Genomic DNA, 27,982 nt, shown 5'->3' with positions numbered 1-27,982 from the left:
AATTGGCTGAACTGTCATTGTCAAAAAATGAGGCAAATTTATTGTATTTTTTCCAGAATGTTTTACAAGCTTTGTTGTATTTGGATTGACCAGTTGTATAATTGCTGTAAACATTTTTTTGCCTTCCAGGGAGTAACGTATGATACTGGTGGCGCAGACATCAAAGCTGGAGGTATTATGGCAGGAATGCACAGAGACAAATGTGGAGCTGCTGCTATTGCTGGGTTCTTCAAGGTACAAGCCATCTTCTCCAGTTGATTATTGAACTGGTCCATAACTCACCTGTTCCCACTAGTGTGAACAATGAATGGCAGAGAGATCCAAGCTGATGCAGCTTGGTACTGCCTCCCAAGTTTATTTTGAGTATTGTTGTAAAGCACACTAATCATCCTTTAAAGGAAACTAGAATGTTCAAAGCAAAACTTTGAAGATATTAATTACATATTTTATGGTTCTGCTATAGGGTTCAGACATTAATTGTAGTGCCAAGCACGTGAATAATTTAGTTTTCACAAGTTTGTAATTTGGTTGTCCTTGTTATCCTATAATGTAGTCACAGAAACGGGCCATCTGTCCATTCCATCATCAGGTACCGTGTGTATGTGTATGTATATCTGCTTCATAACCCCCTTAACTCCTGCATGCTGTACTCCAAATCTGGTCTCATCAAAACTCTCCACAACTGAGGCTTAATCTCCCTGCTTTTGTATTCAATTTGCCTTGCAAACAATTCCATAAGCTGTTCTTTCAATTGAGTCTATGAATTGTGCATTAAGACATTTGGAGAGGAGAAAAAGTGATGCTGCCAGAGCTTGTACAGACCTGGGGAGAGCAGGGAGCAAAGACACAGTGCTGCCTCATTAAGGGCTCAAGTTCAAAACATTGGTTATGTGGCTATCTTTGCTACATAAAGTACACTGTTTGACCTTGTGAGTTTTCCAGCATTGTGTTTTCACTTCAACCAGACTTTCATGCTTTACTTCCAGAAGATTTTTTACACTGTGCATTCCACCTCAAATAGTCTAGTTTAAATGTGAATTTAGTTGAGCAAGTATTTTGTCTCCAGTTTCGACTCATTGGTAAGCACAGTGTTGATTAAGCAGAAGTTCAATTCCTGGGGCAATTTACTTTCTTCCAAAGCTATTTATATTGCACTATTCCGATCACCTGGGTCTGAAGTTTTCCGTGTTTTACTGATTTGAATTGTCTCCAAATGCAGGTACTTTCTGTCCTGAAGCCCAGAGGAATCAAAGTAATCGGTGCAATGGCAATGGTCAGGAACAGTGTTGGCTCAGGTAATGTGAACCTGGAAGTATGTGAACAAACCTAGGAGTTGTGCATACCCACTACTCTGTGTGACTTGGCACAGATGGTATTGTTTAGATGGAATTCACACTAAGCAACAGTTGAATCTGAGTCAGGAATATAAAATTTTCTTCTATAGCTCTATAAAATTGCTAAAATATTGTTGGTGATTCTTGTATTTTCTGAGGCAGCTGCTCCTGTTAAATTCTTCAAATAGAAGACTTAATTTTACAATCTGAACTTGTTTTTCCCTAGATTGTTATGTGGCTGATGAGATTATTACGTCTCGTGCAAAGAGAAGAATTCGCGTTGGAAATACAGATGCTGAGGGACGGATGGCAATGGTGGATCTGCTGTGCTACATGAAGGAAAAGGTGCGTGCCTTTCCCACAGTCAAAAATACCTACGAATGGTCCAAATCCTGTAAGGAGGTCTGTCCACGGCGCTAACAAAAAATCAATCCCCCAGAATTTTTTTCTTTCTTTGCAAGAATGTTTGCTATCTATATGTAAGGTAAGATGAAATACATAGAGCTCAGTTTCAATAGGAGTATGATAAGTTTGTACATTCATTAAAAGTCTGAAAGGTTCTTGACAGGTTGGATATCAAGATTTCTTCTTGTGGGTAGATAATAGAATGAGGGCCATTGTTTAACAATGTCTTAAGAAAGCAGCTTCCATCTTCAAAGACTCCCCCCCCCCATGTTTTCTTGGCTCTGCTACCATCAGGAAAAAGGTCCAGGTGCCTGAATTTGAGCACTCAGCAGTACAAGGACAGCCTTTTCCTCTGTGCCATCAGATTCCTAAATGAATAATGAACTTGCTTGACTTTTTCATGCACTACTTTTTATCTATTTTGTAAGGTGGTTTATATAAATCTTTGCACTGTGATATTGCAGCAAAACGATGAATTTTGTGGCCTGTTCATGACAATAAATTCTGATTCTGATCTTATTTACCATTATTTTCCTTCAGTTTGAAATTAGGGTAATTGATAAAAGATATCTAACCCTATTTCTCTCCATGAATCTTGTCTTGCTTTCATTTGGCATATCTGAAAGGCTGAATAGTGAAGTGTCTGTTCATTTTTTAAAAAATATTAATATTTCTATTTCATAGGCTCTTGAAGATTATGAACCTAACCACTTTGAATTGTTCACGATTGCCACACTGACTGGTCATGCTATTCGAGCTGTGGGTTGCAACTATTCTGTGAGTTCAGTCTATTGCTTTTATGATGTGAAAGGTCTGTCAATATACCAGATATTTGCTCATTTTGGGTCTTAATCCATTCTAGAAAATGACCACAGTAGGAATTGTCAATTGTTTTATTTCAGGTTGGAAAATTTTCAACTCTTTTCATTGTTTCGGACCAGTCAAAGGCTGGCAAATGTATTACTCCTAAGTCTTGAGAATAATCGAATCAGGCACTCCTGTACTGAATGGAGTGCTAAAAATTGAGTTTTTATTGAGACTTCAAGCTCTCAGCCTGTCTGATGCCTCCTTGGAATACCTAATCTATCATTGCTATACTGACTATATTTTATCCCTAATAAGTGCTGCAGAAAGAGTTGAAATGCCGATTAACTCTATTCTTATGGGATTTGCTGTGTACAAATTGAATACATTGATTCAGCTGAGCATTATTTTGTGATGACATGAAGCTGCACAATATAAAACTATAAACATTTGTAAATTCCTTGAAAACCTGAACAAATCACTACAGTTTTCATCTTTTATAAATTGACTGCACTTGGACTTGATCCATGTAGTCTTGAAGTTCAAAAGAAAATATTGTCCACTAAATCCTCTAGCTCAAATACTAAGAGGGTATTGTAACTGACCATGGGAAGCCATTTACCATTCAGGAAGGTGCTAGCAGTATCTGCTGTCTTTATTTGCTGGCTGCTTGACATTCAGCTTCCTCAAATGTGGGGAACGCAACCCTAGTTATTTTGAGTGTTTTCCTTGCATGCATTAAACTGCTCTTCTCTTGGTGCAGATAATAATGGATAATGGACCTGCACACTGGGCCAGAATTGCGCAGGAGCTACAAGTGGGTAAGAACAATTTGTTTCTCCACCTCCATGCTAGTTATAGCAAATTTGCATTACCTCGTGCACAAGATGCATAATGTGGTAGAAATCTATCTTGCTAATAGTGTTGTACTGGTTCCACTGGATAGGACAAATTGTAAGTACTGGTTGGGCATTTGTATATATTTTGATCTATTTTAGTTTGAAATAACCCAAGAAAGAGGAAAGATTTCTTGCTTCCTGGGGTGGCATTTGTTTTCAAGATGGAGGTAATTGCCCTGGAATCATGTTCCTGGGGTAGGGTGAGGAATATGTATTTGTTGAAGTTGGTGACATAGTGGTGCAGCAAGGAGAAATACTGTCTCGCCTCCAGTGACACTCGATTCTGACCGGCACTGCTATCAGGACAAAATTTACTTGTACTGTGGGTTTTCAGCAGCTGTTCAGTTTTTTTTTTAATTGCATCTCTCAAAAGATACGGAGTTTAATTGGTCACTAAATTTCCCCAGTGTGTAGATAAATGGTAGAATCTGGTGCTGTTGTTGGGAATGTGGGAGAATAAAACAGGATTTGCTTAGGATGGGTATAAATGGTTGGTGTGGGCTTATTGGATTGAGGGGTCTATTCTTTGTGGTGTGACCCTGACTAATTTTATTAATATATAAATATATGTGTGTGTGTGTGTATTTATATTTATTTATATATTTTTTATATATTTTTTTAATATTTATATATATTTATGTATATATAAAATATACCATAAGTGTTCCAATGTGATTACCTTTCAAATGAAGTAAACATTCTACCATTGTGTTTTCCTGTTAGCTGGTGAGGAAGTTGGTGACCCTTTTGAAATCTCCACCATTCGACGTGATGATTATGATTTCCATAAAGGAAAATCTGAGTATGAAGATGTGCTGCAGTGTAACAACCTGCCATCCAGTAGCACATCCCGTGGACATCAGTCTCCTGCAGCTTTCCTCATTATGGGTTCTGGCCTAGATAAGGTGGTGTATCTACAAGGATTCTATCTTGCTATTCTAAATGCATGTTGTAGAAATGCAGCCAGTTTATTGAATGCTAACTGATTTCATCCATCTTTAAATTGTTGCCATGCATTCGGCAATAAATCCTTTAGGAGCATTGGTAGAAAATTGGCTGCCTCACATGAAATAATAGGGCTCCGTTGTTCTTCAGACTGCAGGGAAAGTATGTGATATTCACCAAGGACTGTTGCTTTTTTTTTAATTATGTGGCCTTAGTTGTACTGGGCACAAAATTTAGAGAGCTATGAAGCCATGAGAAACTTCATAAAGGGTTTAATAAAGGCTGATAGAAAGGGATGAAAGGTAGCAAATGAATTGTAGTGATGTGAAGTGCTAGAAAAATCTGAAAAGTCAATTGGAAGTTCAAAAACAGATGTAGGTGGGATTTTGGAGCGGGGGGGAAATGTGAATATGTATTCATAATTCACTGGAAGTAGCACACTCGTTTATTTTAAAAGGAAAAAAATGTGGGATTCTGGGCTTTATGAATAGAGACAAGACTGCAGGAACAGTGAGGTTTTGATGGGCCTTTGAGCAGAACCTTTTGGGTGTGCAGTGATTTTTAGGCACGTTGAGGATGTGGAGAGCTATTTAGCAAAATAATTCTAGAGATAAGAGGCTTTAAATTGTGTCTAATTGGAGAGGCTGGGTATCTTCTTTGGAGAAGATTGCAATCTGATATGATGGAGGGGTAGCAAAGTTTATGAAGGGCATGGATAAAGTAGATACTGTTTCCATTAACAGAGTGCTCAAGGGCTAGGAGATGTCAAATAAACTGGTAAAAGAATCAAATAAGACACGAAGATTTTAAATATAGTGTGTAGCTGACATCTGTATTGGACTGCCAAGGTGGTAATGAAGGTACATTCAATTATAGCATTCTAAACAAAGCTGAATAGATATCTGAAAGGTATCAGTGGAAAGGGGACAGAGGTTTGGGTCTAAGATGAAAAACATGCATACATCCAACATGGATTTCATTGGAATATTGCCACCTTGTTCTAAGCTTCAATTACTAATTGAAACAAATGAAAGCTGAACCATTATGGCTATCTCACAGGTCTGACAGCTTAATGGTCCTGTAGATTGTGATTCTCTGTCGGTTTGAGGGATAATCTGACTGAGATGATTTTCAAAAATTAGTTGATAGGAAAGTTCATTTCTTGGGTAGGATGCTATTCTGTTTAAATTTTTTTGCATCTGCAATTTTTTTATTTTGTGGTATTCCAAAGTTCTGGAGATTCTTTGCTATTATGTCTACTGCAAAACCATTTGTACTGAATAGATTTTTTGTTTCAGCATGGAATAGATTCTGAAAAACCCCTTCGCTATTCCCACATTGACATCGCTGGATCTTCTGGTCCTTTTCCTGGGATACCGACTGGATCTCCAGTGGTTGCCCTAGCAGCAAAGTATATCCTACATCGCCTTTGAGCTAATTGATCTCTGAAGAGTCTGGTCCATTGAAATAATTTTTATAATCAGCATTCAAATGTTATCTGGAAAAATACAATCACAGGAGCTCCAATGAAGTGGTCTGAAGGAAATGAAGTTGATCATTAGTTTTGCAGTAGGTCAATCAGTGCAGCTTTTATATGTCTACCAGGAGATTAATTAGTACTCCAATTTTTTTCTCAGGATAATCAAATTTACTGTTTTTTCTGAATGCAGTGTTCTGTTTTTGTCTTGTGCAATTTTAATATTTTAAAAGGGTGGATCAGATGTAGGAAATTGGCAAAAGATCTTTTAACTGATCAGAGTTGTAACAGTCAAAAGCAAAATATGTTTGGCAGGTCCTACTGTAGTTTTACAACTAGTTTCAATAACTACATTGGATTCATATCCTATGTTTAATTACTTTTGTAGCTAGGCCCCTAGGGACTGCTTAGTTTATGGGGGCTCCCTTCCCTGTGAAGCAGGCACATTCATTTTTTTTTTTCCATACTTTTAAATTGAAGATTTCAGTCCATGTCCCCCATTTTTTCTCCCCCCTACACACACACAAATGTGCTATGGCCCCCATTATGAATGGCTGACCTAGATGAAGATGCTTCTTCTCATCTCAGTCCCTAATGACTGATCCCTTTATTTTGAGACCGTTGTCTGCTTCCAGTAACATTAGTAAAGGAAAACAAACTCCACTTGCACCCTATCAATCCCTAGATAAATTTTAAATATTTGGGTGACATTTGTCATTCTAAAATTTAAGAATAAGTTTTATCAGCTTAATTTCAGATTTGGACAAGCCCATGTACCAGCAATCAACTATTAGAACATTTTCTCCATTACTATTATACTATTGGTTTTTTAATGGGAAACCATGCCTGTATGCAATAGTTTATCTAGTCTTGCCAGGACCTTAATTGGAGCAAAATTTCTCTATTCTTGTACTCAATCACTTGTGCAATAAAGGCCGGTGTGTGCTTTGTTTTCCTAATTGTTTGCTGTGTCTGTTTAATGTTAAATGATTTTTGTGTGCATGAGGACATCAGGACCATTCAAACATCGATCTGTCCATTTTTCTTTAACAGAAGTATATTTGTCTACTGAAGTGGATGACCTCACTTTATTATTATTGCACTCCATCTGCCATCTTTCCAAGTCACTTAACCTGTCAGCATCACCTGAAACCTGTCTCCATTCTTCTCACCACCTATTATCAGAAACTAATCCTGTTGAAATAGCAATTTTAATGTCAGTAAACCTGATCACCATAGAATAGGTGACCAAACTGTCACTGCAAAGTCAAATTAGCTACCCTAAAAACAAATTATGCAATACATCCTGCCTTAGTAGTATTCACAGAAGTAGATACCCCTGAGCCCATGTCCAGAAATGTTCTGGTAATTGTTTATCTGAATGATAAATTTGGACACAACATAAATGACTGCATAATGAAAGACAAAGTTTACCTTGGAGTTCTTAATATTTATTCTGGAGCTTGTGAACTGTCTTGGCATTGAAATAAACATGAGCTTCAAGTCTGCATGTTCCACCTTGTGCCCTCCCTTAACATGTTGAACTGAGGGTATCTGCAGACTTCTGTGTTTCACAGGGTACAGTCTTTTCCGGGTGTAGGATGTCAATAGCTGACTTTATTTTTTTTAAAATTGACACCATTTAGTCCAAAACAAACTTCCTTGCCCTGTGTTGACCATGTTGAACATTAAGCCTCTTTAACTTCTATAATCTAAAATGCATACCAAGAATTCAACAAGGCTTTTTTTTGGCAACAACAAAAATGGAAGCTTTCTCAACCAAGAAAAGTAAAATTCCATGTTCATGAAAATCCTATCCTGTGTAAATTCCCTTCCTTTTTCAGACCAACCCTGACTTGGGAATATGTTGCCATCATTCAAATTTCAGATTGATTGTCAGAGTGGATACATGACATCACATAAAACCCTGAGATTCTTTTTCTGCAGGCGAGACAGAATTGCCACTTATTGGTAATGCAAAAATAACAGTACCCATGTAAACAAACTGGAATACAGAAATTTTAAAAAATCAATGAAGTACAAAAGTAAGAGTTGTTAAATAAGTCCCTCATTGAGTTTATTGTTGAGTCTAATGGTGGAAGGTAGCAGCTGTTCCTGAACCTAGTGGTGTGGGATTTGTGGCACCTATACCCCTTTCCTGATGATAGCCTTGAGAACCGAGCAGTGTTCTCTGTCGATGTTCTCGATGGTGGGAGGGTTTTGCCTGTGATATCCTGGGCTGTGTCCACTACCTTTTGGAAGGCTTTATGCTCAGGGTTATTGGTGTCCCCATACCAGACTGTGATGCAGCCACTCAGCACACTTTCCACCTCACATCTGTAGAAATTTGCCAGGATTTCTGGTGTCATAACAAACCTCTGCAAACTCCTGAGGAAGTAAAGGCACTGACATGCATTTACTGACGTGCCTAAATCCTGGTAGTTTCAGTTAAACTGTTCACATTCAGTTTGCAGGTTTTAAATGCTGTGTTGCTATAGCTACCCACGTCCCATTAATATACAAGGAACACTTAATATCTGTGCTGGGCTGTATATCTTTCATTTGGCTTCCAGCCTTTCCTATGCTATTGATTCCATGACCATTGACCCCACACTGAGGAATCCTTTCCCTTCTGTTTTACTAACTTTATATCCTAATATCTTAGTTGGTTTGATAAGTGCTTCCCCTTTTCACATAGTTCTTTGAATGTAAGGATTGTTTCCTATTATGTTTATAACTTCATGACAATTATTAATGGAGGGAAATCTTTTATTTAAAATATTCAATTGATGAACTAAAATTCATAGTTTTGGAAATGCTCCCATTGTCCAATTTATTACTTTTGTTTGCTTAACACAGAATTTGTAATTTGTTTGCTTGAGAATGCACTTCATTACAGAATCTAATTTTTTGATATTGCTAGTGTCTTCTCTGCAGTGTCATGTGGATGAAAAACTGCAATATAGCTTAAATCCTATATAATGATACAGGGAAAAAAAGGATCTTGTTCAGAGTAAATACTTTTGCAGTTTTTCCCTTGTACCACAATCTTTTAAATAGCTTCTGCAGCTCAGACTAGCAAATAGTTAGCATCAATCTTACTATATTATTACTTTTGGCCAAAAACTATGTATATTAATCAAAAAGAGTTGAGCTTTCCCTTCAATCTATTGCCACCTTGCCATTAGGTATAGAGTTTATGGAATCTTGATACTTTTTAAATGATAAAATAACCCTGAATTCCCCTCCTTTTCTGAATGTGGAGATAAATGTATGAGACAGGAGCTGGGAGAGTTAATTGGGCAAGTCCACAACTGATGTGTGGGAGTTGTTCAAGAACTACAGTAAAACCCCTGTTAACCAGAATTAAACAACCAGCAAAAAAAAAATCAAGGAACTAAAAATATATTAAAATAAACAAGAATAAAATAATAGGTTTTTTTTAAAAAAAAATGTGTTTAAAATTGTAAATGTCCTCTGAAGTTGCAAATGAACCTTTGGTGAAGATGGGAATAAATATTTAGACAGAGGAGTGCCTTGGTTGTACTTTGCTCTTAGCAGCTGTTTGAATAAAGTTGTGTTTGAATAAAATGGCATTGTCCAGGATGAAGAGCTGGTTGATGCTGCTCACTGTTGGGGTGACTCCTTATCGCTGCTTAGTAAAACTTGCCCCAGTTGAAGTCTTTATCTGTATATCTGGAGGAGGGGGGGGGGGATTAATTATCTACAATGTTATTGTTCATGTTTTGGGTGACTGGGGAGGGGGAAGAAGCTGCAGATGCAGCAATGATTAAATGTTTTTGAAAAATGTGATTGAAAATAAAGTAATATGCTTTAAGGTTTATATTCTTGCAAATGAAGTTTGTTCAGTGCAAGTACAGTATAGTATTTTTGTCTTTTAAACTGTTTATTCTTAATGCAGGTGTTTTTTGTTGGGCATTGTCAGTGTAAGTCTCAAACAACTGGAAAATTCACTTATCTACCAATCTCCATAGGTGCTGGATACCAGGAGTTTTACTATATTTAGAGTCCAGGACCAGCATGTTCTTGTGTGAAGGAAGGGTAAGGATGGCAGGGTAAGAGAATGTTGGGGGAAGTCATGAACTTCATGAGGCATCTGTAAAGTTCCAGAAACTACAATCAGATAAGGCCCTGGAGCCTTATAAAGATTACAGAAAAGAGCTCATTAAGAAGGCAAAAAGGACCCTTGGTGAACAGGATTAACCCTTTGGACTTCATCCATTTTTAACCTTTCATCATGTACAATACTTGGATGTAAAACCAGTCCTGGACTTGTTGGTACTCCTGGTAAACTGAGACATGGAGTCCAAAGCATTAAAATAAATCCAAGGGCATTATACAATACTTGCATTCAAAGCAAGAGGATGATTAGGGAGCGCATAGGACCACCTAAGGACAAAGGAGGGAATTTTGTGCTTGGTGAAAGTAGGCAAGGTAATGACTACTTTGCAATGGTATTGACCAAGGAGAAGTACATAGACGTGGAGAGCATAATATGGAGAATACTCGTGTTAGGGTATTTTGCAATCAAGGACTGATGTTGGTCTTTTGAGAAGGATTAAGGTGGATGTCCCTTGTAACATGGGATATATCCCCTATTATTGCTGGGGCCTTAACAAGATTTTTGCAACATCGCTAGTAACGGGAGAGATCTCAGAGGACTGTAGAGTTAAGTACCTTTGTTCAAGAAGGAAGAAATTATCTAGGAGGTTGTAGGCTACTAGGCCTCATGGAAGAGAAATGGTTGGAAAGGATACTTGGGGATATGATTGAAAAGTTCAAGTTCATTATCATCTGACTGTACATACACAACCAGATGAATTAGCATGGTTAACCTAGTGGTTAGTGCAAAGCTTTTAAAGTGCCAGCAACCAGGGTTCAAATCCGGCACTGTTAGGAGTTTGTACATTCTTATCTCTGAGTGGTTTACCTCCCACCCTTCAAAACATAGGTTGTAGGTTCATTGGGAAGCACAGGTCCTGGCTTGAAAGGGCCTGTTAGCGTGCTGTATATCTACGTTTAAATAGGGTGGTACGGTTAGGGTAACAGTTAAGCATAGCACTGTTGCAGTGCCAGTGATCAGGACCAGGTTTGAATCCCTCACTGTCTAATGAGTTTGTACCTTTACCACCTCTCGACGTGGGTTTCCTCTGGGTGCTCTGGTTTCCTCCCACTGTTCAGAAAAACTTACCGAGGGTTGTAGGTCAATTGGGTGTAATTAGGCGGCACGGGCTTGTGGGCCAAAAGGGCCTGTTACCATGAATAAAAGGAACAGAGATGAGGGTGGCGAATCTGTGGAGTGTGTTGGAATGGACGGCTGTAGAGACCAATTCATTGGCTATATTTAAAGCGAAAGTTGAAAGCTTCTTGATTTGTAAGTATATTGAAGGTTATGGGGAGAAGGCAGGAGAATGTGGTTGAGAAGAAAAATGCATCAGTCATGATTTAAATAGAGCAGACTTGATGGGCCAAAGAGTGGAGGTTAACAGGTATTTGATTAATCAGGGCATCAAGGGTTATAGGGCTGAGTGGGAGGATGGATCAGTTCATAATTAGAATGGTGGCGCAGACTCATTCGGCTGATTGGTCTTCTGCTCCTGTACTGTGTGAAATGGCCTAATTCTGCTCCTGCGTCTTGTGGTACCTGCCAACTTCCTTGGGAATTATTTGAATTTAGTAAAATACTTGAATGCAATTGCAAATAGTAATTTAATTTATTGTAATCAGTCTTCCCATGCAGTCTGGGGGACCTGTTGATGAAAGTCCTTGAACATCTCAAGTGCAAATGTAGGATGCAGTGATCATTTACTATGACATCTGGAGGATGCAATCAGCTATTGCTGGCTGAAGAACCTAATTAACTTACCGATTACATTTGAATATTTTTGCACTGATAATGCTGACATCCCTTTCTTTTAAATGTATTTAAAATGCAATCTGTAACATGGCTGCAGATTCGGCATGAGGTTCATTATGATGCTGTTGGTGTCATTTAAGATGCTCTGCAACCTTCTGTTTTTGTGCTCTCCTACTGACTTCCATTATTCACCTTCCAAGGGCATTGGCTTTTACAGAATGCCGCACGGGTCCATTGTCTGCTTTTCATCATCTTCACTGAATCTTATGCTGAAAATTGAGCAACGCTGATTTATTTGACGCCAAGCTTTAGCAGACCAATTGAATCACAGGGGACCGACACACCCCCGCGACACACCCCCGCGACACACCCCCGCGGGGACAAGTGTTTAAAAAGGAACTTTACTGGAGCTCACACTTCAGCAGACCAATCAAATAGTGATCGATTTGCAGAAACAAATGAAAGCAAAGCAAGTACAAATGGAGGGGCCAGTACGTGAGTTGTGAGTCAGAGGGCTTTGGATGTCCTACAGTTAAGCTCAGGTAAGATTTTATTTTGTAATAGCCCAGAGTAGATAATGGGAATGCCGGGCCAGTGGTATACTCCATTTACAGCATGCGGGAAATCTGGGACAGGACAAGGGTCCCCCTTATGACTACACTTGTAAGAAGTGCATCTAGCTGGGAGCTAGATGAACTGGATAATTCAGGAGGCAGAGGGGGTGATAAGAAGCTACAAGGCCAGAGACAGGTAACTGGGGGACTGTTAGAGGAAAGGGAAGTAGGCAATCAGCACAGAGCACCCCTGTGATCATTCATCTCCACAGTAAGTATACTATTGTGGGGAATGATTCACCAGGAACAAGTCGTAGAGGTCAAGCCACTGGGACCGAGTGTGGCTCTTCAGCTCAGAAGGGAAGGGAAAAGGAGAGCTATTGGAGATTTGATAGTATGAAGGTTAAAACTTTTTGTTCTTGATTCGTAGTTAATTTTGTGCCTATCCCTTTAAGAAAATTTATTTTGTAGCGTTACCATAGTGAACTATGGCGTCATGTCATAATATCTGAATGGACCGAGAACTAAAGAATTATTAACGGGATGTGAGCATGAGATACTTTTCCTTGAATTTGTCGTAATTCATCTTGTCTTAATTTTGTATATGTTTAAAGTTGAATATCGTTCTACCATTATACGGTATGTCCTTTGTTTATTTATCATTATGAAAATCTCAATGCAAAGTTGTGCAAAATTTTTATCTGTTTTATCAATGAATTAAAGTTAAAAGCTGCAACTACAAAGATTAGTTTATTGGATTAATAGTGATTCAGAATATCATTGCTTATATTTGGTTCAAGGTGCCATGTTTTTGAAATTTGGAAATATTAGAACTTGGAAAGTATAGATAGTTATGGGAAAAGACGGGACAAGATCGAGACTTCTCGGTGTGTTGCCTCTCGGGATCCAAGGTCAGGGATGTCTCTGATAGAACCTACCACATTCTCCAACAGGAGGGTAAACAGCCCAGTGTTGTAGTGCACATTGGTACCAATGACCGATAGGAAAATGGCTCTGGTTCTGATGAGGGAATATAGGGAGTTGGGAAGCAAGCTAAAAAGCAGGATGGTAACCTCTTGATTGCTGCCTGTGCCACACACTGATGAGGGCAGGAATAGGAAGTCATGGCAGATAAATCCTTGGCTGAAGAGTTGGTGCAGAGGCAGGGGTTAAGGTTTCTGGATCATTGGGATCTGTTCTGGGAAGGTGTGACCTGTACAAAAAGGATGGATTGCTCCAGATGGGAGGAGGATTAATATCCTGGCGGATGGTTTCTGGAGCTTTTGGGATGGTTTAAACTAGTTTGGTAGGGGGGATAGGAACCAGAATGAGAGGGTGGTGAGTAGGATAGAAGATGCACAAATTGACACACTGTAGCAGGATTGTGAGGAAGGGTAGCCAGTCAATAGGGCAAAATTGTGTAAGATAAAGGATTTAACTTAATGTACTTTGAAAACAAAATTGAAAAGGTTGATGAATACAGCACTGAAGGTACTGTATTTAAACGCCCACAGTATAAGAAACAAGTTTGGTCATATAGTAGCACAGCTGGAAACTGGCAGGTATGACATTGTGGTCATCACTGGGTCATAGCTGAAAGAAGACCACAGCAGGGGACAAAATACCTGTGGTTATATGGTGTATTGGAAGGTTAGCAGAGGGGGTCTGAGGTGATTCTCCTGGTTCATAATGGAATTAAATCTGGAGGGTGGAGCATTGGATCAGAAGATATAGAATGGGTAGAATTGAGAAACTAATAAGGGTAAAAAGATCCTGGTGGGAGTTGTGTATAGGCCTCCGAACAATATTCGGGATATGGTATGCAAGCTACAGAGGAAGATAGAGAAGAAATGCAAAATTACAATAGTCTTGGGGAATTTCAATATGCAGGTTGATTGGGAAACATGGTGCTGGATCCCAGGAGAGAATTTGTCGAATGTTTCTTGGAACAGGTTGTGCCTGAGCCAACCAAGGAAATGGCAATTCTGGATTGGGTATTGTATAATGAACCAGAGTTCATCAGGGAGCTGTAGGGAAGGAATGTGATCATGATATGATGGAATTCTCCCAGCAGTTTGTGAGAGAGAGAAACGAATTCAAATGTGTCCGTATGTACCAATAGAATAAAGGGAACTACAGAGGTATGAGAGAGGAATTGGCTAAAGTTGATTGGAAAGACACACGAGCAGGGAGGACGGCAAAGCAGCAATGGCTGGAATTTCTGCGAGAAACAAGGAAGGTGCAGGACAGGTATATATTTTTTTAATATTGGAATGGAAAAAGTGACGCAAGTGTGGCTGACAAGAGAAGTCAAAGCCAAAGTAAAAGCTAAAGAGAGAGCCTACAAGGTTGTGGGAAGAGACAGACTGGGAAGCTTTTAATAGCCTACAAAAGGTCATTGGGAAGGCAAAGATTAACTTTGAAAGGAAGCTAGCAAATTACATCAAAAAGGATTCTAAAAGCTTTTATGTATATTAAGTGTAAAAGAGAGCTGAGAGTCATGAAGAAAATGAAGCTGGAGAAATTGTAATGGGAGCCGATGTGGTGGCAGAGGAACTGAATATTTTGCATCGGTCATTATACAAATGGTCTAATGGTAGATAAGTGTCCTGGATTCGATGGAAATGCATCCTCCTTCTCTAAGAGAGTAGCTAAAGAGATTGTGGAGGCATCAGTAATGATCTTCCACAAATCAATAGGTTCTAGAGGACTGGAAAATTGCAATGGTCACTCTGCTATTTAAAAAGGGAGGGAGATGACGGAAGGGAAATTAGACCCGTTAGCCTAACGTCAGTGGTTGGGAAGTTGTTGGAGTCGATTTTCAAGGATGAGGTTACAGTGTGTGGAGGCGCATGACAAGATGGGCCAAAATCAGCATGGCCCAGAAAAAAAAACACAAAATCTTGTTTTTTTTAGTATATAAACCACATGCAGGTTAAACAAAAGAAATGCAATGGATGTTGTATCTTTGAATGAGAGCCCATGGAATTACAGGAAAGATACTAGTCTGGGAGGAGCACTGGCTGATTGGCAGGAAACCATGGGGAAGTAAATGGATCATCTTCTGGTTGGCTACTGGTTGCCAGTAGTGTTCCACAGGGGCTGGTGGGGGGGCTACTGCTGTTTGTAATTAGGATTGTGGAATAAATGGCTTTGCGGCTCAGTTTGTAGATGAATGAGGGACAGGTAGTGATGAGGAAATGGAGAGGTTGCAGAAAGAGATGGATGAGCAGAATGGGCAAAGAAGTAGAAAATGAAATACATTGTTGAAAAATGTATGGTCATACACTTTGGTAGGAAGAATAAAAGGGCAATCTTATTTCAATGGGGAGAAAATTCAGAGGTGCAAAGGGACTGACTCTTGAGTCCTCATGCAGGATGCCAAGAAAGGTTAACCTCCAGGTGGCGATGAAGGCAAATGCAATGTTGGCGTTGGTATCTAGAGGAACAGGATATAAGAGCAGGGATGTGATGAGGCCATCTTCTTGATCTTCCTCTGTCCATCATCCAAATTTAAAATCAGAATTTATTGTCATGAGCATGTAATTAAATTTGTTTTTTTTTGTGTGTGGCAGCATCACAGCTCAAACATTTATATATACAGGTTAAAAAATAAATTTAAGAAATAGTACAAGAAAAAGTCAGTCAGGCAGTGTCCTTTGTTCATTGATCATTCAGGAATCTGATGGTGGAGGGGAAGAAGCTGTCCTTGTGCCACTGAGTGCTTGTCTTCAGTCTCCTGTACCTTTTTCGATGGTAGCAGAGTGAAGAGGACATACCCTGAGTGATGGTGGGGTACTTGAGGATGAGAAACTGCCTGTTGGAGGTCCTTGATGGAGTGAAGTCTGGTGCCCGTGATGTCGTAGGCTGAGCTAACAACCCTAGAGTTTATTCTCGTCCTGAGAGTTGGCACCTCCATACCAGGCAGTGATCCAACCAGCCAGAATGCTCTCCACAGTACACCTGTAGAAGTTTACGAGAGTCTTTGGTGACATTACTGTATTTCCTTTTTTATGATTGCATTGATATGGAGGCTCCAGGACAGATCCTCTGAGATGTTGATACCCAGGGATTTGCAGTTCTTGACCCACTCCTCTACTGAGCCCTCGAAGAGGACCGAGTTGTGTTCTCCTAACTTCCTCCTGAAGTCCACAGTCATCATCTTGGTTTTGCTTAGAGTGTAAGGTTGTTGGTGTGACACCATTCAGCGAACTGATCTATCTCCCTCCTCTACACTTCCTCTTTGCCATTTGTGATTCTGCAGACAATCGTGATGTCATCGGCAAATTTGTGGATAGCATTGAAATTGTACCTGGCCACAGTCATGGGTGTATAGTAAGTAGAGCAGTGCACTCATCCTTGAGGTTCATCTGTGCACACTAACTACAAGTTAGCCTTTCACCTTTTTTGGGCACCCAATCCTCCAAGAACCTGATTACTATGATAGTTAATGTTGTAAATTGCTTTCCTGCCCTGAGTATTGTCCATTTCCCATTAAGGATGCAGTCATCCCCTCCCCTTTTCAAGAAATCTACCCACAACACCTTTTTTCCAAATTATTGCTCCATCTCTGGCCTCATTCAGCAAACTTAATCTTGCTGTTACCTCCGGGCTTTGTGGCTCTTCCTGTCAGAATTGTTTTTATCACGAATGTCTTTTAGAATCTGAAGCATGAGGAATGATTTTTATTCTTTTAACAGCTCAACCATTTTCCAGAGAACATCTAAAGTAAATGAAGATTAGAAATGACACAATAGATTAAGTGTGAATAAAATGCAACATTGTTATGTGTTTAAAGAGAAGTTACCTACAACAAAGATAAACTTTACCACTGCAACAATTTGTTTAACTTGTATCAAATTTTTTTGACAGTTTTTTATTTGCTTGACACTGGCACATAGAAAATTAATTCATTTAACTGTCATGTTCATGAACCACATCATTACTGCAAAAAAAGTAACTCAAGAGCTGATGCTTGATTGCTGGCTCTTTCCCATCTTCAGCCAAGACTACAATGAACCTGTCCTGTTATAATAATGTCTCGTGCATGTAACTGTTGCAGCAAAGTTTCTCTGATGGGAGCCTGTTAAATATGTGACTTTTCAAAGGTTTGGAATGAAGACTAATATAGTCAAGTGCATAGTCCTTAATCCCTCTGTTTCTGTGTCCTTCCACTGCTGGAATAAGATTTTAAGGTACTTGTACTTGCTCCCTCATTTATAAAATTATGAATACCAGCTATCACTTTTGTTTCTTAATTTCTCCACACCTCTCCCCATGCTTTTCAGTGTTTCCTTTTCTTCAATGTCATTTGTTAAGAGAAAGCTGTAGTTGTCATCTCCAAATTGAGATATTACACCAGTTCACTATCATTAATTCTTGTAATGGCCTGTGCCAACTAGTCTTGGGATGTGATATCTTCAACTGAAGGTGAAGAAAATCATCTGGAGTTTTATACCTCTGCCTGTTGACCTCTGTGCCTGTGCGCCTGCTCCCTTCTCTTCACCTCTCCTCCCCACCCCACCCCCTGCCTTTTTTATTCAGGCACCTGCCTGTTTTTGCTTAAGAAGTGCCCAGGCCCGAAATGTTAGTTATCTTTTTCTTCTAATGGGTGTCATGTGACCTGAGATTTTCCAGTAAGGTTGTATGTTGTGTATTATGTTGCCATCCAATGAGCTGCGATGTGGAATGAGGTTCAGCCCACATGTTCATGCCAACATTTTAGCTCAAATTGCAGCAGATGTCATTGAAGGTGGAAATATCTTCAGGAGTCATTTTGCTGGTCCCTGCCAATTCTTGGGCTTCCTACTGTTAGTAAAAATATCACAAGGTTTGAGTAAAGATATAATATTGCTTTTTTTTTTCTTTAAAGACATACAGCATGGTAGCAGACCCAATTACACCCAATTTTGACATAGTTCTCTGAAAAAGGTGCCACAGGTGGGCAGGACAGTGAAGAAGGCAACTGGCACAATTGCCTTCATTGAGTGGGGCCATTGTTCAGGTTTAAGAAGCCAATTTTGGCTCCTGCTGAGAAGACTTGAAGTGGGCAAGGCTACTGGCCCCCATAATGTTGACCTTCCTCCGGAGGATGGGGGAGAGTGTCCTGGCCGACTGTCACAGTGTGTACGGATATTGCAGAGAAATGGATGGATCTGAGGTCAATCTGCTGAACCATAAAGAGTGGCAGAGAGGATTGATGTGATCTAACATGATCGTTGTCTAAAGAGGGCATGCAAGATCATTGAGTACCCCACACACAGCATCCTTTCAGCTGCTCCCGTCGAGGAAGAGACACAGGAGGATCAGAGCCAGCACCACCAGGCTGAGGAATAGTTTCTTCCCACGGGCAGTGAGAATGGTGAACCACCAAAACAACTACTCACGCTACCCATCCGATATTCATGAAACAATATTTAGTTATTTGGATATATGAATGCTTGTCCTGCATGTGTATTGGTTGCATATGTGTAATGTCTAGTTGTGTGTCTGCATGTTTTGCACAGAGGACCAGTTTCATTGGGTTGTACTTGTGCAATCAGATGACAATAAACTTTGATGACTTGACTTAATATGACAATTGGACAAGGCTTTGGTGAGATTGCCCTTGGAGTATTAGGTGCAGTTATTTTCATATCTCTTTAGGCTCAAAATATTCAGAAAAGAATCCTAGGAATGTGGCTTGAACTGTTGACTTTGAGTTACTAGACAGGCTTGGAGCTGTTTTTCCTGGAGTGAAGGAGGGCAGACCCTATGAAAATTTATAAAATTATAAAGGGGGTAGATTCCCAGCATGAGGGAATCTAAATCTAGAGAACAGTATCTTAAGATGAGTGGGAACAAATTTTAAAGGGTCCTGAGGGACATGTGTTCCACACAGGGTATTGGGCATGTGCAACAAGTTGTCAGAGGAAGTGTTGGGTAGGGTTACTGTGGATGGATTTGTGGATAGGAATGGTTTAGAGATGTATAGGCCAAATGCAGCAAATGGGACCGGCATAGATCACCATCATACTTGGCAGGAAGGAGTCGGATTGTTTACATACAGTATGACTGTGTATCTACAACAAAAGCTGCTGCAGGCAGAACAAATACTGAAGCAATCCGAATCCCACATTAAGAATCCAGCTGTTTATTAGAACACAGGACAGTACAGAATAGGCCTTTGATGTCAGTGCTGAACATAATGACCAAAGTAAACTAAAACTCTGCTTCTTGGTACATGAACCCTTTCCATCTGTTCCTTGTATATTATGTCTATCTCGAAACCTCATAAACCCTATTGTTAGAACCATAGAACAATACAGCACAGAAACAGGCCCTTCTGGTCTATACCATTGTTCTGCTTAGTCTCAGTGACCTGCACCTTGTCCTCCACATTCCTTCCCATCCACGCAATGTCTGGATTTTTCTTAAATATTAAAATTAAGCCTGCTTTCACCCTTCAGCTGGCAGCTTGTTCAACCCTCCCACTGCTCTCTATGTAAATAAGTTTCCCCTAACGTTCCCCCAAAACATTTCACTTTCACCCTTAACCCAAGTTCTCTGATTTGTATGTCACATTCCCTCAGTGAGAAAAGCCATCTTGCATTTATTCTGTCTATTCTCGTAATTTGTAATGCTGCTATCAAATCTCCCCTCATTCTTCTACTCTCCAGGGAATAAAGTACTAACCTGTTTAACCTTTTCCTGAAACTTGGTTGCTGAACATCTAATAAATCTTCTCTGTACTCTTTCAATTGTGTCTGCGTCCACCCCTACTCCTGCCAGCCTAATTCAGACACCCAGCACTCTGAATAATCCTTCCCCATACATCTCCTTTAAACTTCCCCTCTTTCACTTTAAACATGTCCTCGAATGTTTGACAATTATTATCTGAGAACAAAGATTCTGTCCAGCTTATCAATGTCCCTCTACCAGTTTTGCCTTTCAGCCTCCAACACTCGAGAGAAAATAACCTCAGTTTCTCCAGCCTCTCCAGGGTGTCATGGAGGGGACATTCGCAGCCATGGCCCCCCACCCACCCACAAGCCAAGCCTTTGACACCCAACTTTGTTTTATTAATTAATTTCATGATTATGCAAAATGTTGAATGATTTTTTTTGGGGTCTGTCTAAATTGATTCGGTAAGCGTGTAGTATATAGTCTATTTCATATGATTTAATGACACGCACAGTGCAGTGTGTGTGAGAAAGATGTGGCTTGCACGGAGGCTATATTTTGTGCAATGTGTGAAAGAATTTGCAGCATGTTTTTAAATAGGAACTGAGTTGGCATATTGGTTACTGACGGCAAACTTATCAAGCATTTACATCATAGAATGAGTTCTGGAATGACAGTTTGTGGCCCCTTTCTCCACCCCCCTGCCCCCCCCCCCCCCCCGATTAGATTTGTACTGACACCACTTCTGAGCCTCTCCTTTTAGCTCATGGCCTCTAAACCAGGCAGCATATTGGTGATCCTCTTCTGTACCCTTTCCAAAGCCTCCACATCCTTCAGGTTGGACAACAGTTATAACAGTCAGTTCTGTAATAGAATAATTCTTCACTCCAGGATTTCATTCGTATCTGCACTTCACAGCAAAGGAACTACTAGTAACTTGTTTTCAGGATTTAGGTCAATGGTTTAATTTCTGAATACTTCTCGTGTTAGCATGGAAAAGCTGCAGCACTGAACAACTAAATAAATTATGCGCTGAAGGGCCTGTACTATGCCATAATGTTCGATGTTCCTGTAGGACTGAGTTCCATAGTCTCTGGGATCAATCTGACAGAAATCTGTTCTATTTACAGATTTTTTTCAGCTGTGGCATCAGTTGTTGTGCATTTCATTATTATCTATAGAATGTATCACTTGAAAGAGTGGGAGACGCATGAGAGACTGGAGGTGCATGTAACTGGAGTGACACAGTCTGCCAGAGGAACTCCACATCAGTGGGAGGAATCCAGGATCGAACAACATCAGTGGGAGCATCGAGTCGGATCAGTTTTGCCATCACCACAGGTTCAGCTGATTTGACAAAAGACTGCAAGTTATGGAAGCTTGTCCATTTGGTGTGAAGGAGACCAAAGGACCAATTTCAGACTAATCTTTGGATTCCCAGTTTCTACTGCAACCATGCCACTGCACATCCATCTGGAATGCTGTGTGAGCAGAATGAACTCTTGGGTTGACTAGTCCAACTTTATCACTCGTTCATCTATTTAGAAGCACGTATCAGGAGCCTCCATATTGTGGCACCCATCATCCCCAAAGGCCCTTCTCCCTCTTCCAAACCCCAACAGCCACCCAAATAGTTTGGTAATGAAACTTTTTCACCATAACTATCTGAATCTGAAAACACCGCACTGCAAGCAAACATTTTACACCAGGCACAATACTTCCAATGTTTTATCAAACCCATTCAATGAAACAGAAGTTCATTGTAATGTTACCTAATGTGCACAATAAATGTTCTGCACTTTATAGGGAACCTTGGTTTTCAAGGGATATTGGAGGGCTGGTTAAGAAAAGGAGGGTGCTTTATATGCGGTGAAGGCAACAAGGAAGAAATGAGCTACTTGCAGAATATAGAAAATGTAAGAGAATGCTTAAGAAGTAAATTATGAAGACAAAAAGAAACCATGAAGGTGCTTTGGCAGATAATGTGAAGGAAAATCCAAAGGTTTTCTACAAGTATTTTAAAAGTAAAAGTGATAAAATTGGAGCCCTAGAAAATCAATGGTCAACTATATGCGGAGTCTCATGAAATGGGGGAGTTCTTAAACAACTTTTTTTCTTTGCGCATCGGTATTTACACAGGAAACTGGCATAGTGAATAAGGATGGAAAGGAAGCAAATAGAACTGTCATGGAAAACATGGAGTTAAAGGAGAAGGTGCCTGCTGCCTTGCAATGAATAAAGGTAGACAAATCCTCTGGACCAGATATGATATTCCCCCTGGTGGATATATTCAAAATGTCCTTGGTCACAGAGGATTGGAGGGTGACTCGTGTTGTCCCGCTGTTTAAGAAGGGCTCCAAGAGTAAGCCAGGCAGTTATGAGCCTGTGAATGTGTGGTATGTAAATTAGTTGAAGGATTTCTGAGAAATGGGATATAGTTATTTGGGCTTTTCATCAGCTGATTAAGGACAGTCAGCAAGGATTTGTGCATGGTAGGTCATGTTTAACAAATCTTGTAGAGTTTCTTGAAGTTACCAGGAAGGTTGATGAGGGAAAGGCTGTGGAAGTTGTCTATATGGACTTTATTAAGGCCTTTGACAAGGTCCAAATGAGAGGTTAATTCTAAAGGTTAGGACACTAACTTTGCATAGGGTTTTCGAACTGAATTTGAAATTGGCTTGGTGGAAGAAAACAGTGATGGTGGATGGTTGCTTCTCGGATTGGAGGTCTGCGTCAAGTGGTGTGCCTCAAGGATCTGTTTGGACCATTATTGTTATCTATATAAATGATCTAGATGATAGTGAATTGCATCAGCAAGTTTGCTGATGACGCAAAGATTGGAGGCATCATGGACTGTGAGGAAGATTTTCAAAACTTGCAGAGGGATCTGGACCAGCTGGGAAATTGGGCCAGTAAATGGCTGATGGAGTTTAATGCAGATCACTGTGAGATGTTGTAGTTTGGAAGAACGAATCAGGGTAGAATTTACACAGTAAATGGTAGGCCATTGATGAGTGCGGAGGAGCAAAGAGATCTGGGAATTGATATACAGTGTTCCCTGAAGGTGGTGTCGCATGTGGACGGGACTGTAAAGAAATCTTTTGGCATCTTAGCCTTTTTAAATCAAAGTAAAAAATAAATTGGATAAATAAATGGATAGGAGTGGTCTCGAGGGCTAAGGAATGAGAGCAGGTCAGTGAGACAAGCTAGTTTTATTGGTTGGGACAGACCAGAAGGGTTGAATGCCTTGTACTATAACATTCTATGAGAGCTCTGTTGTAAAGTGGAGCTTGACATGACTTGTAGCAGAATAAATATTTGCTTCTCAGGGCCATGATAGATTCTTAATGAAATACTTGATGTAGATAACAATACATAGTGTGGAGAATTTGGAATTTTTTGCCCAGAGAGGTGTGGAGGCTAAATAACAAATTGATATCATGCACATTATACAATGCACATATGTACCAAAATTCTTACTTTTTTAGACTTGCAGCATGGTAACAGGCTATTTCGGCTCACGAGCTCATGCCATCCAATTTCACTCAGTTAACCTTCAACGTGCAGTACATTTCTAATGGTGGGAGGAAACTGGAGCCCCTGTGAAGAGCATTCCAACTCCTTACAGGCAGTACAGGATTCAAACCCTTGTCCCGAGCACTGGCGCGGTAATGCCAACCGTGAGATACTCCCTTGCTTCTACTTTTCATGGCCTATATTTATTTATTGTGGTAAGGTGGTTTATATGAATTTTTGGACTGTGATGCTGCCTCAAAACAACAAATTTCATTTGCAGAAGCCAGAGAGGTGCTTTCTAAAACAAAATAACTACAATAGCATGTTTCTTGAATGAAAAAGAGATTATAGATAATGCATATTCAAAGTTACTCTACTGTGTAAAAGTGACAGCAATAGTGCAGACTGTCCTTTTGGGGTATCAGAGCAGTCCATGATGATGGTATTAAAACATGAAAGTCTGCAGACATCCTGGCTGAAGTAAAAATACAATGTTGCAGATACTCAGCAGGTCAAACAGTGTAATTTATGTAGCAAAGATAAAATTACATAGCCAATGTTTTGGGTGTGTGAGCCCTTCAAGGTATGAAAAAAATGTGGGCAGGCACCTGAATAAAATGGTGGGGGGGGGGGGGAGAGACAGGGAAGGAACACAGGTCTACAGGCAGGAAGTGATGGGTGGATAAGGGAAGGCACACCGGTAAAGGGGGAGGGGGAAGGCTCTGTGAATGGTAAGGAAAGGGGTGGAGAGCTGGAGGAAAGAAGTCAGAAGGATGGGAAAGTGGGAGAACGGGGAGTGGTCTAGAAGAAACCGGAAAAGTCTATGTTAATGCCATCTGTTGGGAGAGTGCCCAGATGGGATATTAAGTGTTGTTTCTCCAGTTTATGGGTGGCCTTGGTTTGGCTAGTATATGAAGCCATGTACAGACATGTCAGCATGGGAGTGAGGTGCAGAATTGATATGATTAGGTGATTCCTATCATTGATGCAGATAGAGCAGAAGTGTTCAGTGAAGCAATCTCCCAGCCTGCAAGGAAGCCTTAAATTTCTTATCATGCAAGATGTGAGCTGTTTGTGATTTCCTGTCATATTTAAGACTACTCGTATCTTCCTCACAGAGCAAGCTGTTTTGGTCAGACCAAGCATTGCCTGGGCATGAACTCAGTGCAGGTGCTCTGCAAATATTGTCTTAGACCTGGGCAGGCTTACTCAGGATAGATGCAGACAGGTGAGAAAGCAGATGCTGTGCATTATATTGATATCGATTAAACATATGTTGATGCACATGTTCTTCAGGCAATAGTGAGAGGACTTAACAATAGGATTTATTGTCTTCAGGAAGATTCAATGCAGCAAATATGTCTCGTCAACATCTGAACAGCTGCGATACATTCTGTTACATATGTGGCGAGTATGCGCTTAATGATTAATTTAATAAAAGTTAATATTTCTCCAACTTCCTATACAACAAATCTGAAATTATATTTATGTTTAGCTTAAAGTTGTCTATCATAATCCCCAATTTTTTCAGAAAGAAAATCTTTTTTATTTTAGCCAATGTATGAATTGCATTGGAGCATAAGTGAGTGCAATAGGAATAGGGTGGGGGAGGGCAGGTGGAGATGGCTAAGTACGCAGCCTTGGGGTTCCCTGGTATTGATGGCCAATGAGAAGGTGATGTCACCAATCCACACTGATTGGGGACTGACGATGAAGAAATCGAGGATCCAATTGGAAAAGGGATGAATGGAGTCTCAGGACCCCAAGTTTGATTGTGAGTTTTGCTGGTGTTAAATGGTGAGTTGTAGTCAATGAACAACATCCTTACCTCAGTACCCAGGTGATCTAATGCAGATTGAAAGGCCAGGGAGATGGCATCTGAAGTTGACCTGATGTGACGACGGGTGATTTGAAGTGGGTCCAGGCCCTGGGGACAGGAATTATTTAGCTCCATATCCAACCTATCAAAGCACTTCATCATGCTAGACGTCAGTGCCATCGGCTGATCGTCCTCGAAGCAATTCTCTTCTTGGGTACTTATTCAATGGATGCCTGTTTGAAGCAGATGGGTACCTCAGACCACAGCAGCGAGAGGTTGAAAATGTCCACAAAGTCTCTAGCCAAGTGGTCAGAGGCCAGTTATACCGTGTGGGCTGCACGCTTCCTGAGAGGCCACACTCTTAAAGGTTATTCTAGCGTCTGATTCGGGGAGCAGAGTTACTGGGTGCTGTGGAGGCTCTTGAGGGTACATCATTGTTTTCCCCTTTGGAACAAGCATAGGAGGACTTGAGACACCATGACTGAAAATGAAAACAAAAGGCTGGAGGAAACTCAGCAGGTCAAACTGTGTACTTTATATAGCAAAGATGGTGAAACCCAGATTTTATCCTTTCCGATTTAATGCGAATTCAGATGCAAGGGGATGAGTCATTAGAACTTTCTTTCTTTCCAGAACTGAAAAGTTTTTCAGTGAGTTAGATCAAAATGGAACAAACTGCTATATAAAAAAAAATCTTTTTTTGTGGAAGATAAGCTTCACGCACTTAATGTGATCAAGACTAAAAGTCAAACTCCGGTTGCACAAGACCTTGGGACACTGGAATTGACACTTCATGGCAAGAAATCTCAAAGAAGAAACGTTGCATGCTTGCTTTGTAAAGTTGGAAAAAGAAGCAGGACTAAAAGCCAAATGCCTGAAGACAGCCAAAGATATCAGTCTCGATGGCTCCTGGGCAAGTGGTTCATCAAGCTCGCTCAGAAGGCCTTCCAATTTCCAGTCCTATTCTCAAAGCTCAAGCCGAGAAGTTTGACAAGCTGATCGACAGACAAACCTCACAGGTCAAAGCTAGCGATGGATGGCTTGAATGACATTTCTCAAGTGTAAGTGGCAGGAGAAATTTGCTCAGTCGACTACCACTGTAGGCTATGATAAAGCAAGGAACCCTCGATCACTTAAGAAATAAACTCTAAATGATGATTGCTAATATTTTTGAATGTTTTTTTGTTTTGTTTTTTGAATTGTTCTTCATAACTGGCAGCACTAAATTATGCGCAGTTGTCCTGTGTTTGGGATTCAGGACTGAAGGCCTGCTGCTCTCACAATCCTTTAGATCAAGGGTGTCAAACTCAAATTCACAGAGGGCCAAAATTAAAAACTTGGACTAAGTCGAGGGCCGAACTAAATATTTATTGAAAATTTTCAACAACATCTGCATGTTTTCTCTTCTTTCAACATATGTAATGTTAAACTTTTTCTTATTAAAATAAATGTTTAATAATAGTTTTGGATAAACTCTTTCCAGAAGCATTAACAAATGAGAAATAAAATATTCAATAAATAATATTTCTCTATAGAGGATTTGTCAAATGTTGCTAGTGTGCTGTCGAATAGTAAAATCTGAGGGCTATTGAGAATGTGGGAGAATAACATGATTCCTGAAACAATCAAATGGGTGACTGATTGTGGGCATGAACTCTAGCAGGGTTATTTGCTATGCCCTTTTTCCATTGGTACAGATATCAAGTTTTATGCCTAATGAGCTTGTATCCAGGTGCAGGACCATTTTTAACCAGGAATATATTTATCACTGTGACATGAAACTATTGGAAGATCGTTTTATCCTGAGATTAAAGTTTATAATACTTACTCAGGCCTGTGTGTGAGAGGGTGGGGTTTGCGGGCGATCGGGTTGGACAACGACAGTGCGGGGGCATCGGCTCTCGCTGCAGGGCGGCATCTCGGCGGATCAGCGGCCCCGTCACTGTGAGTTGTGGGTCGGCCTGCGGCAGGGAGGGGGAGTGGGCAACGGACCTGGCGAGGTCAGGCCCCCCCCGAGTTTCTGCCGGACCCCCCTTGACCTGCTGAGTTTCTCCCGGACCTCCCTTGACCTGCTGAGTTTCTCCCGGATCCCCCTTTGACCTGCTGAGTTTCTCCCGGATCCCCCTTGACCTGCTGAGTTTCTCCCGGACTCCCCTTGACCTGCTGAGTTTCTCCCGGACTCCCTTGACCTGCTGAGTTTCTCCCGGACTCCCTTGACCTGCTGAATTTCTCCTGGACCCCCCTTGACCTGCTGAGTTTCTCCCGGACCTCCCTTGACCTGCTGAGTTTCTCCCGGACCCCCCTTGACCTGCTGAGTTTCTCCCGGACCCCCCTTGACCTGCTGAGTTTCTCCCGGACCCCCCTTGACCTGCTGAGTTTCTCCTGGACCCCCCTTGACCTGCTGAGTTTCTCCCGGACCCCCTTTTCTTTCCGTGCCAGTGTCCCAGGACCTTTCCAGGGCAGTCTCCGTGCTCAGGACTGTGCTGGGATCCCGGTCAGCGGTGGAGGAGCAGGTGAGCGCAGCTAATCCCGATCCAGTCCACGCCACTCCCGAGATTGGCGGGGGGTTCCACCCTACCTGCCCGACCAGCCTTGCTCTCTACATGTACTCCAGGCACCCGCCGCTGGTCCGGTGGGAAGGTGCACGGCGGCCGGCGCCCCCATCTCCCGGCGGGAGCCCCAATCTTCC

The 27,982-nt window shown here is 40.8% G+C and overlaps 1 protein-coding gene and 1 long non-coding RNA gene across 3 annotated transcripts in view; one reads left to right on the top strand and one right to left on the bottom strand.

The window, feature by feature from the left end:
- LOC138754089 (putative aminopeptidase W07G4.4) overlaps nt 1–6,823 on the top strand; it is a 55,195-nt gene extending 48,372 nt beyond the window's left edge. For both annotated transcript variants that reach the window (XM_069917904.1, XM_069917905.1), the window contains 7 exons: nt 130–234; nt 1,220–1,295; nt 1,561–1,679; nt 2,424–2,516; nt 3,307–3,364; nt 4,166–4,347; nt 5,686–6,823. In XM_069917904.1, the coding sequence (XP_069774005.1) occupies nt 130–234; nt 1,220–1,295; nt 1,561–1,679; nt 2,424–2,516; nt 3,307–3,364; nt 4,166–4,347; nt 5,686–5,820 (768 nt within the window). In that variant the 3' untranslated portion in view covers nt 5,821–6,823. The remainder of the gene's footprint in view (nt 1–129; nt 235–1,219; nt 1,296–1,560; nt 1,680–2,423; nt 2,517–3,306; nt 3,365–4,165; nt 4,348–5,685) is intronic.
- A 10,355-nt stretch (nt 6,824–17,178) lies between these two features.
- The window catches only part of LOC138752430 (uncharacterized), a 61,041-nt gene continuing 50,237 nt past the window's right edge, over nt 17,179–27,982 (bottom strand). Inside the window, exon 4 of the long non-coding RNA XR_011350632.1 lies at nt 17,179–18,104. This is a non-coding gene — a long non-coding RNA (uncharacterized lncRNA). The remainder of the gene's footprint in view (nt 18,105–27,982) is intronic.

Source organism: Narcine bancroftii, chromosome 2, assembly GCF_036971445.1.
Source record: "Narcine bancroftii isolate sNarBan1 chromosome 2, sNarBan1.hap1, whole genome shotgun sequence".
NCBI classification, from domain to species: Eukaryota; Metazoa; Chordata; class Chondrichthyes; order Torpediniformes; family Narcinidae; genus Narcine; species Narcine bancroftii.
This window is presented reverse-complemented; position numbering and strand designations above follow the sequence as displayed.